The sequence below is a fragment of the Limulus polyphemus genome, unplaced genomic scaffold, assembly GCF_000517525.1.
Source record: "Limulus polyphemus unplaced genomic scaffold, Limulus_polyphemus-2.1.2 Scaffold6110, whole genome shotgun sequence".
In the NCBI taxonomy this organism is placed as follows: domain Eukaryota; kingdom Metazoa; phylum Arthropoda; class Merostomata; order Xiphosura; family Limulidae; genus Limulus; species Limulus polyphemus.
Window position 1 is genome coordinate 32691 of NW_013671720.1, and position 11453 is coordinate 44143.

At 33.4% G+C, this 11453-nt stretch overlaps 1 protein-coding gene across 4 annotated transcripts in view; it reads left to right on the forward strand.

Annotated features, from left to right (window-relative positions):
* LOC106473363 (tetratricopeptide repeat protein 33-like) overlaps window positions 1-11453 on the forward strand; it is a 21455-nt gene extending 10002 nt beyond the window's left edge. For 2 of the 4 annotated variants that reach the window (XM_022401803.1, XM_022401804.1), the window contains exons 4-5: window positions 2045-2176; window positions 4322-11453. In XM_022401803.1, the coding sequence (XP_022257511.1) occupies window positions 2045-2176; window positions 4322-4591 (402 nt within the window). In that variant the 3' untranslated portion in view covers window positions 4592-11453. The remainder of the gene's footprint in view (window positions 1-2044; window positions 2177-4321) is intronic. The other 2 variants (XR_002613673.1, XM_013934046.2) reach the window with 2 other exon arrangements.

The window sequence follows — 11453 nt, forward strand, 5'->3', positions numbered from 1 at the left end:
GTATTTGCAGCTGTGGAATTTGTTGCACATGTTTCAAATACTTAGCTATTTTGGTCTCTTTCAACTTTTTTGTAATTGCATGTTAACCTTCTAATATGTATGTTATTTTGCAGATCAAAAAACTATGCTTTGACAAAATGTAGAACATTTATTTCAGTGAAAGTAGAATTTGAGTGATTTTTTTTTTATTTCCCCGACAAAATGTGCGAAAATAAATTTACATAGCATTTTTTTATTTTTTCAGAATTATTCCTTTAACACTTTTATAATACTATCTCAGGTTTTGTGTTTTTTGAAAGACACTAGCACATATTGACGTATTTGGTAGCAGTGCAGCTCACTTATGTGAAGTCATTATGAAGATTGATTGATCTGAAGAGAGTGCCTTATTTTAATAATTATTTAGTTATTGATAATTCAATGATGGCAGTTATCAACCATCACTTTCACCAAATACAGAGAATGCTTCTACTACTTTTGTATTAACTTAATGTATATGGTAGGGGTTAAAGTGTGCATGCCATGACCTTTTACAGAGTGCCATTCAATACTGTATTATGTATTTGACATCAGAGTTATCAAATATTAATTTTCAACTTACATTGCTGATTTAGTAACAATTCATGGTAGCGGGCAGTAAATATCAAATACAATATAAAGGGACACTGAAAAAGAAATGTAGATATACATTATGGTGGTTTTAGAGGTTATTCAAACTTTAAAGTGGACATTGAATATGGCATGAAATAGACAGATGTCATCAATTCACAGATATGTCTTTTGTTCAAATAGCTTTATAACTCATCTGATTTTTTGTTTACAACTGACTTGTACATTTCAATATTCCTTCTCCAGTACAGGGTTGGTATTTTTGTTGTAAGGATGAACTTCTGAATTTCCTATTTCTAGTTTTATAAACCAGAGCTCAACCTTTAAATTAATAAATCAAGGATAAATGGTTTAATTTTAATACTGTATGCAGTGTTTAGATAAAATGTGTCTAAATGATTCTTTGTTTGTTATAGTTTCAGCTGTAATACAGTCCTGTTTTTTTAGACATTTAAATATTTTCTCTTTCAAAAAGAAGCAACTATTACTAAGAACTTCTGAACAAATATAAAGTCATTTTATAGATTAGAAATTAAATAATTAAAAAATAATGTACACATTCATGAATACTATTTGATATGTCAAAGTCAAATTAGATCTGGGCAATTAACATTATTGATAAAAATTATGTTTAAATTGAGTAATGTCACAAAAATAATCAACTAATTGAAATTAGTGTTTCTGGTTGTTACTTTGTAATTATTCCAACCATCCAATTAATTGAAATATTTCCATTGTCATTTCTCATTATTATATTTGATTAATTCAACTTCACCCATTAATATTACAAATGAAGAAAATAATCTTACTGAAATTAGTATTTTAGATTATTAGCATACTTGATTAGTTAAATGTAATCAATTAAAAAGTTCCAGTAACATCCCAGCTGCTCTGTAAGCACTTAATGGAATAAATAAATAAATCAGAAAATTGAATCATTAATTGGACAAACTTCTTGTTAACAGCATTTTCAAACATAGACATTTTCCTAACTTATGGAGACTTAGACTAATGCTAAATACACACTAAGCCACCAATATCACATAATCTTCACAAGTGTAATTATGATTTCTTAAACATTATTTAAAAGTCATTTTATACATTATAATCAGTAAAATTGGATGAAACAAGCCATAAAGAAAATGGAGTGTTTTGTATGGTTAGTTTGAATTCTTTCAACTTTCACTGTTTTTGGTAGATAAAGATATGAATAAACAAATTGTGAATAATTAGTGAATTAATTGTTCAGTAGGTTAGTTTGTGACCTCATGAATCAAATAATCTTTCTGGAACGTTGTTAGTCTTTAAACACACATTTTTCATTCTGAAGTTTTAATGTACAGGGTTAAAAGATGGTGATGTTTGTAGGTTTTAGTTCCTACTTCTGACTTGTTTGTCAGTTGTGCAACAGTTAACATCTTACGTATTTTCTTAGGCTTTAATGCAATTGAATGAAGTATTTCCTGCAGTTCAAGCAGCTGAAAAGGCCGTAAATCTTAACCCTGTGTGGTGGATTGCATACCAAACTTTAGGTCGTGCACAGTTAGGAATAGGAGAAATAAAACTAGTAAGTTTAAAATTATTCTTCTCTACAGAAATCAAGTACGTAAAACATCTGTTTTATTGTTGTTATTTCCGTTTTGTTGTTTTTACTGATTATTTGAAGCATCCATTTAGATTATTTTTGTTTTTAACAGTAATCCACTGTAGTAATAAACTTTAACCATAAATCCACCCGTTAGTTAATTTCGGTGAGTAGTTTTAACTATCAAAAGAGTACATCTTGTTTTGTAAAGTATTTTTTGTTAAATGTTTTAAATAAAAACTGTGTAGTTCAGGTACTTATAGCTGGATTAAGATCTCAACTTTGAATATAAAAAAAGTAAGATGTTTGGATTTTAAGTTGTTGTTAGTCGTTGCTTCAAGTGGTTTATTTTTACAAGCTTGATAAAGTTTTAGGTTGTTCATACATTAAAGTGGAGCTTTTCTTTGGGGTATTGTTTAATTAATTGACCTTAACTGAGTAAAGATAAACTAAAGAAGTTTCCTTTTCAAATACTGTTCATGATATAATTTTCTCTACTTACATGACTCGTGTCTTTATTGTTAAATCTGAAAGAAAATTAATTGTATTACAAGCACTTTGTGTTTTAGTGTATTTATATATGCATGGGTAGGATTTGGGACCTAAATGTAGAGGGTGGAGGACAGAAAAAAATTCTAACTCAACTATTGTGAATTTTGTGTGTATACTATATCTCACAGAAAAAAATAGGGGGGGGGGAGCAATTTGCTCCTCCCAATCTTACATATGTATATACAGTGTTTACTGTCTTATTTAGTAAGAAAAATGTTTCATGTTCACCAAGAATTTTCTAAATTTTTTATATATGTTTCTAGCTGCGTGTGTAGTTTTGATAATAGAACAATGATTAAGGAATGCAGCTAAATTCCTTTTGCTGTAACTGACTCGTGTTCTGGGTTATTCCCCTATGGCAGGGGTTAGCAACCCTTCAAAGAAGAAGAGCCATTTTTTTTTGTTATTGTCTAAGACCAAAATATTTCGAGAGCCACAATATGCCATAATGGTCTAATCTATAAAAAAAAATAAGTCCTCCAGTGGATTTACAACACTAAAATCAGGGGTGCAATTCCCTTCGGTGGACACAGCAAATAACCACACAAATCTCCTCAAAGAGCTGCGGGTTGCCAACCCCCCTGCCCTATGATATCACAAATGCACTTTCTTATGAGAAAGATTGCAGTATAAAGAAGGACAAGAATATTTTCCACTGGCAGGTCAGGTGATGTCTTGAGGTTATGTCCTTTATTTTGCTAATGACCATCACTGATGTGCATTGTTTTAAATTCTTGTATATAATGTTATACTCTCCAAGTCTAGCACAAGTAACTCTTAATCTGGAACAGTGTGTTGATCCAAATCTCCAATGAAGTGCTATTACATTCTTAAGTGCATCTGTTTGCCTTTGATTGTTTTGTTAATAAAAATTACGTTTCATTTTGCTTTTATATCATGTCTGGTCTCTTTCCTTATGTTCCTCAAGCTATATTGGTTATCAGTACATCCCAATGACTTCAAGCTTCTGAAAACCACTTTTAGTTTCAATATTTTACTGCTCTTTATTTAATGGCTTTGTTAGTTACTTTATTAAAATTGTTCAATATCAAGATTTTGAAATTTAGCATTGACCAGCTGAGTTATCCAATCATAGAATTACTGATGAGTTCCATTTTTAATCTTATTTATGAACCAAACTGCCTGTGAGTCAATGTCCAGGACTTTGGCAATCAGGGTCACTAATAACCTACAAGATACACAAAAAATATCGCAATAACAGATGTAAATGTTCTTCCAAAAAACTCAAAGATTTTTCCTATACCCTCAATCAAGCCTCTGAAAATTCTTTATTGATTTTTCACTGGTTGAAGTCAGCACCACAGTGGTGTAGCTTCATTGACAGAACACCCAATAATCAATATACAGTTTCTTTTCCCTGTTTTTTTTCTCTTTCTTCATTTTCTTCCCAATTTTTATAATTATTTTCACACTTTTTAGACAGTATCTTTACCCCTACCCTACCTTGAGCTGTTGATCTCACTAGTTACCACATGAACTCTAAAGTCAATAATTGGAAGGTTAATTTAGTTGTGTGTCTAGTTTTAATGACATTGATATATATCTTTTATACAGGCTCTGACTAGTTTTAGCAAAGCTTACCACATTAATCCAGCCAACGTGGACTTGTGGGAAAATGACATAAAGTACACTCACAATCTGGTGAAGAAGAAGAAACAAGTTGAATCAGCTCAAAGTTATGAAGAATACCTATGTAAACAAGCTCTTGCTGAATCCGAGAACATGGTGTTTGACGAAGATGGTGTTCTTATCAGTTTTAGAGAAGATTCAACAAAGACTTTTTCAAAGAATGTTAAGAATGATTTAGTAAGATGCCGGTTTTGAGACGGTGGTTCTAAAATGACTTGGACACAAACTGAGGATCGTTAGTAAGTTTCCAACTGGGAAACATTTAAATGTGTAGGATTTATATAATGATCATTTTAAAATTGATCTTGTACAATGTGTATTTGAAGATTGTTTTGAGTTGACAAATGTGTCCTAAGTTTTGTAAATAACAAATGTAAACAAGTTGTGATTTATTATATACGTACCAGCTGTGTTTGTTACTGTAACAAAACATCAAGTAATAATCTACTACTTGTATATATATAAGACAATGATTTGTAAGCTTAATGAGATATTTTAATACATACTACATGTTATGACAGAGCATTGGTCTGTCTTCTTCAGATATGATACAAATCCAAACAAAAAGGTTTATATACAGAATAAAAATGTCTGGGGACTATAGTCAACAGGGTGTTATTAGGTTACAACAATAAATTATGACAGATTTATTACCTAAAGGAAGATCAGAGAGAAGGGAAGCTGGTGAATAAATTTAGACTGATTTTGTTAAGGTTACTAGGGCTATTGTCATGTTTTATAGATAAAACACTTGTTTTTATAATTTCCATGCTTTCAAGAATATTCCATTCTATTTTATGTTTTGGTTGGTGTAAGAGGGACATTTTTTCCCAAATAAACCTATGAATGGTTTCAAATTGATGATGTGTTAAGGCAGATTTTTCAAAATCCCTCTAAGCATACGGCTTTGATGTTCTTTTCGTCTGATTTTGAGAGATTGGGCAATTTGTCTAAAGTATTTCTTATCACATTTTGTGTTATATATGCCTTATTTTGTTTGTTCATTAGAGCTTGTTTTAAGGTATATAATGAAGCACTTATCTTATGTGAGGGGTTATATACAATTCTTACTTCCAGTTTTAAAGTTATTAAATAAAAGGTTATTTCAATAGCCATTTCAGGAACAAAAGTAAACAAGACAAACTTATTATGATTTATGTTACTGATAAGGGAAAGGCTGGAATTAATGTAGAAATGTTTGTAATTTTATGAGTTTGATAAAGTTTCTGTTTATGATATCAGGACTGAAACCCCTAGATATAGCAACATTTTTTAAGTAGTTAAGTTCAATGTATAAGTCTGTTTTGTGAGTACAGAATTATATTGCATGGTTTATGAGAGTATAGTATGTAGAACTTTTTTGTGACAGATGGTGATTATATCTTTGGTGTGGTGGCATAGATACAGCAAAAATTTTCATGTATATATTGGTGATCATATTCTTGTTTTATCTCATAATTTTAACCCCTTAAAAAGGAAATGCAGTTTTCAGATTCTGTTGCATATGTAAATGTTATAATAGTTGGTCTTGTACTGTTTACAAATTCATCAAAAGTGGGTACACTGTCTCTACCATGTTGCCATATGCTAAAGATATCATCCACATAACTTAGCCAAATTACAGGTTTTTGTGTATGCATGAAAGAATGTCCAAAATGTTCTTTGAACACAGACATGTATTGGTCAGTAAGTAGGGGAGAAAGGGAGGATCCCATGGTTAAACCACTGATTTGTTTGTAGAAGTTATCTTAATAGGTAAAGTAAGTGTTGTTGACACAGTATTTAGTTAGGCTAGTAAAGTAAATGTTGTTGACACAGTATTTAGTTAGGCTAGTAAAGTAAGTGTTGTTAACACAGTATTCAGTTAGTCTAGTAAAGTAAGTGTTGTTAACACAGTATTCAGTTAGTCTAGTAAAGTAAGTGTAGTTAACACAGTATTCAGTTAATCTAGTAAAGTAAGTGTTGTTAACAGTGTTTAGTTAGTCTAGTAAAGTAAGTGTAGCTAACACAGTATTCAGTTTGGATCAGGGTTAGTTTGTTCCAGTTTGGCCTTTAAATAGATTAGGGCCTGTTCTATAGGTATAGGAATGAGGAGAGATTTCATGTCAAATGATATTAAAATGTCTTGTTTTTCTTTTATTGAAGCAATAATTGAAAAAAACCAAGACATTTTAGTATGCTTTGATATAAAAGTTTTATTTCTGTATTCTTATTCAAAAGGGTTAACCTATTATCTTTTGATCTTGAAGGAAATGGGGTAGTGGTCACCATCAATAATTTCATGTGCTTTGAAGTTGGTGTTGTTGTAACTTGGCAAGTGTTTAATTTTTTAACCATTTGACCAGAAACTCAAAAAGAGCTCAAAGCCAAATGTAATTGGGGTGTTCAGAAAGGTATATTTCTCTTCACCCTAATCAAGATCTAAGGATAACTTAACTAGCTAATAATAATAGAGTGAATGTTACTTAGATACGGTGATGGTATACTCATTCAAAATAAAATAGGAGGAGGAAAGTCGGCAAGTAAAACACGTCAAAACTGACAGAATAATCTATCTGGATAGTGGCTGAACTGTGGGACTAAGACGTATATGGATTAGTACACATGAACATATAAAGTTGTAACTAGATTTAAGGGAAACGTGGGTGCGCCAAGTTTCTGGGGTATTAGACAGATATGAAAATTCTATAGTTAATGGGTTGTGGTTTACTTCTTTTTCATAAAAATCTTTAGCTAGCTTGATTATTCTGTCTGATGGTATCTTATTAACTGTGTTGAGGTAGATTAGTGGTGTGTGTATATATATAGGTAACCAGAAAGCTATTCTTAAAGCTAAATTCTGTTGTGTCTGTAGTTTCATAAATAGTGTATCTGACATGTTACATAGGATCATACTGCCATATTCAGCTAAGGGTGTGATATAAATACAAGTACAATGGTGTCTGGGTTGCATCTTTTTTGGAGTCCCCCCCCCCCAATCTTCTGAAGATTACATAATCTTTGGTTCATTTTACTACAGACATTGTTAATGTGCTCTGTCCATGTTAGTTTAGAGATAAAAGGCTAATGGGTCTGTAATTATTGGGATCTTGGAGATTTAGGGATTATGTGATTATTAATTACTAGATTATTTACTCTGCCTTCACCAGGGGAGATATTGTTTTTGAGTTGCTTAATGTTAATTTTTAATCCTGCTACAGTAATTTGGTGAGTGGAAATGCCATATGTTAGTTTGTATGAAATTGGGTGTGAGAATATCTTCGTTTACAGAGATAAACTTGTTGATTTTTTTCGAGATGCACGTTGTCAAATGAAGGTAAGTTCATTGTTGTAAATTGCCACTACTATTATCATATTTTATGTGGGTCGTGATTTTTAGTTGTATGGCATATGCACTTGAATTTCTTCCAAAATTTGACTGATTGGTCTATTGAAATACAGAAATTCTCCCAATTAGTTTGTTGTTGTTGTTCACTGATTAACTTTTTTGTGTTGTCTCTAGGTTTAGGAAGTGTTTTAAAGTTAGGTAAGGTAACGGTTGACTTACTATTTAATAGGGTTACATTTACTGCTATTACTGAAGGGTTACTTTTATTAGCAAAATTAAAAAGTTAATATTTTCTATATCTTAGACCACCTTGAATGTTTACATGTAAAAAGTTTAGAGAATTGTTAAACTTGGTCTTTGTTTCTCTGAGCTATTAGGTCCACCAGGATTTCTGGTGAAAGTCCATGGACCTGTATGTGGTGTCGGGCTGTTGAGGCTGGGAGGGTTGCGTCTGGTGGCAGATGCATAAAAAGCTGGGCGTGTGGTTGATTCTTGTTGATGTGAAGCTGCTTGGCGTTGTTGAGTTGTGCTAGTACTGGAAAAGACTGGCTGGAAGGTGGCACAGATGTGGGTGTAGGGCGTAGAGTCTTGGATCTAACTCCACAAACAAGTTGGAATTTAGGGCATACTCCATAGCAACCAATGTGCTGGCCTCTGCAGTTGCTGCCTTGCCCGTTCTTCTGGCATTTGGTGACTGGGTGCTCTCCGGCACAGTGAGCTTTGGCAGTACAAGCAGCACAGGTATGGCCAAATCTCTGCCAGTTAAAGCACTGGAGAACAGGTTGGCTGGAATTGTTTGGTTCTTCTACCTTGAAGTGTTTGAACCAAAGGGTGATTCTGTCTTGTAGGACTTGCGTGGCTTGTTTTGGATCCATCAGGGTAATTCGTACTAGAGGTGTTAGTTCATCAGTGCGTGTTAACTTGATTCTACTGGTGGTTGTGACTTTGAAACCTCATGGAGGTTTGTTTGTTTGTTTGTTTTTGGTTTTTAACTTTCTTGACTTTTCTATTATACTACTTATATATGAGTGAGGTTTATCATTTCATAGTGCTTGTGGTTTTATTTTTTTCTACAATTAATTTGGAGTTGAACACAACTGTGTAGGTATAAAATAATGCACAGTTGTAAGCGGACCCCATTACCTTGAAAGTCTTACTAATAGCTGTTGCTGTTAAATATCTTGTAAATTAGGTTATCCTAGACCTCCACCTAGTATCATTAAAATATCTTGTAAATTAGGTTATCCTAGACCTCCACCTAGTATTGTTAAAATATCTTGTAAATTAGGTTATCCTAGACCTCCACCTAGTATTGTTAAATATCTTGTAAATTAGGTTATCCTAGACCCCCTCCTAGTATTGTTAAAATATCTTGTAAATTAGGTTATCCTAGACCCCCTCCTAGTATTGTTAAAATATCTTGTAAATTAGTTTATCCTAGACCTCGTGTTCTTCATTGGGTTGTGTTTGTGTGTGTGTGCTTGTACTTGGTTTTACTCTGTGTGTTTTTCTCAATTTTTCTTTGGCTTAGCTTGTGTATAATTACTTGCTTCTTCATGTATTTCAGTATGTTTTTGTGACTGTGTTTGTGTAGTTTGTATCTTCTCATGTTCTGTGTAATATGTTTGTAATGAATCATGTTCTTCATAGTGTTGTGTGGAAATGACTTGGGTGTCAATATCAATGATTTCCATGCTTGTACATAAAATAGAACAAAATATTCATTAAAGCATTGAAATTATGAAAATAGGTGTTTTATCTTTAAACCATGACAATGGCCCTAGTAACATTAACAAAATCTGGCAAAGTTTATTTGCCTAGCCTCCCTTCCCTATGAACTTCCTTTAGATAATAACACTGTCATGCTTTATTGTTGTCACATGATAACATCTTGTTACCCATAGTTCCTAGACATTTTTGTTCTATATATAAACCTATTTATTGGATTTGTATCATATCTTGGAATTTATTAGTATATTGATTCATTAATTTATTTCCGACATGATTTTTCCCACACTTAGCAAATCGACGACCACGCCTATTCTGCCTGTAATCCTTGATGGATTACCCCTAGCCTTCTCACTGCGTGAGGTAATACATTTCATCACCAAGTACAAGCCCGGAGCCACAATGGACCCCAGCAAGAGCACGATGCTAAGACGAGCAGAATTTTCCTACAGTCAACATCAAAATCTGTTATAACATACCTCTGCAGTCTTCAGGACTCTACACCACCGGTCTCCTGCAAATCCCCACGAAGTCAGTCCCAACTATACACTGTATTTTTAAGAGATGTCGACCCATTTATAAGTCAGGATGATATCAAGAACACAATAGAACACTCCCTTAAAACCAAACACCATGCAGCCCACCACATCAACTCAAAAAGTTCAGGAAAACCACACCATTTCGTCGAGATAGTTACAACGTTGCAGCAATCTTCAAACCATATCCTTACCCACGAAATCTCCTATCATCTATACCACTTCAGAGCCGAAAAACCGCACCGCAAACCTCCTCGTCGCCCACCTCCACCAGGTACGGTTCTTCCTATCATCAAGCAGCCACATTCTTAAAAACCCATCCGAAGATTTGGTCCCGCAAGCTCTACCCTTCTACTCTTTCACCGGTCAACTCAAACTCGGAGAACAACCTCAACCACCTCTGAGTATCACACGAGATGCCTCCACAATGACAGATGACATTATCACAGTCTGCCCAAATAAAACCCTACAAGAGAATCTCAGTGGCTCACCACAGATGAATCCAGCTGCACTCAGTTCTCTTTTTCCCATCGCCTCTTGACCAATGGTGAAGACGATTTGCCTCATGATAGACCCCCCTCCAAAACAACCTGTTGCTTTCAACTGCTTGTTTACAAAAACAAGCTTCCTCTCAAGCTAGTTCTACATCGTGCAGCCCTCTTCCTTCTTTACCGATCATCAGTTAAGCCTAACCGGGCACTGGCTGATAATTATCAGGCACCAGCTAGTGAAAGTGGGTTTTCTCAGAGTGCTCACCCCCCGTATCTAACTCCAGGCATTGGATCTATAGGTCTCCCGCCGCCCTGAAGGACAACGAGTCCTACCCTACATCGGCCGTTTGTTTTTTGCTGACTTTTCCTGATTCCCTCTTTGCTGCTTTTTACTTGCTACTGATCCATAAGCCATCGTGTGCTTCTCAAAAATTATCAAGTCTGTGTTATTTGTTGTTGTTGTTTATTCACGTAATCATTCCAAATTATCTATACCACGAGATTAGGATTAAACGTTTTAAACCAAAATTACTATCAATGTTTTTGATGTTTTTTGTATCACATCTGAAGAAGACAGACCAATGCTCTGTCAAAACATGTATGTATTAAAATATTTCATTACTCCTACAAATCGTTGTCTTATATATATACACGTGTCCTAGCAAAATGTGTTTCCCTACTCAAATATACAAATCTACTACTGGTTAAATACAGTAAAATATTATAACTGGTAAACTGCCTTTTGCACATGTCTTATCATATACATAGTGTTTTTTTTAATTGAATTAATATATTTTTAGAGCTGTGCTATGACAGTTTGTAGTCTTCCCTATTAGACTGATATTTGTATTTTACATTATACTAGATATTAAGCCTAAGACTATATACATACGTTTTAACTATAACATCATTGGTTAATCATCAGAAATGATAAAATGCTGTATATTTCATACATAATAAAACTATTTACCATA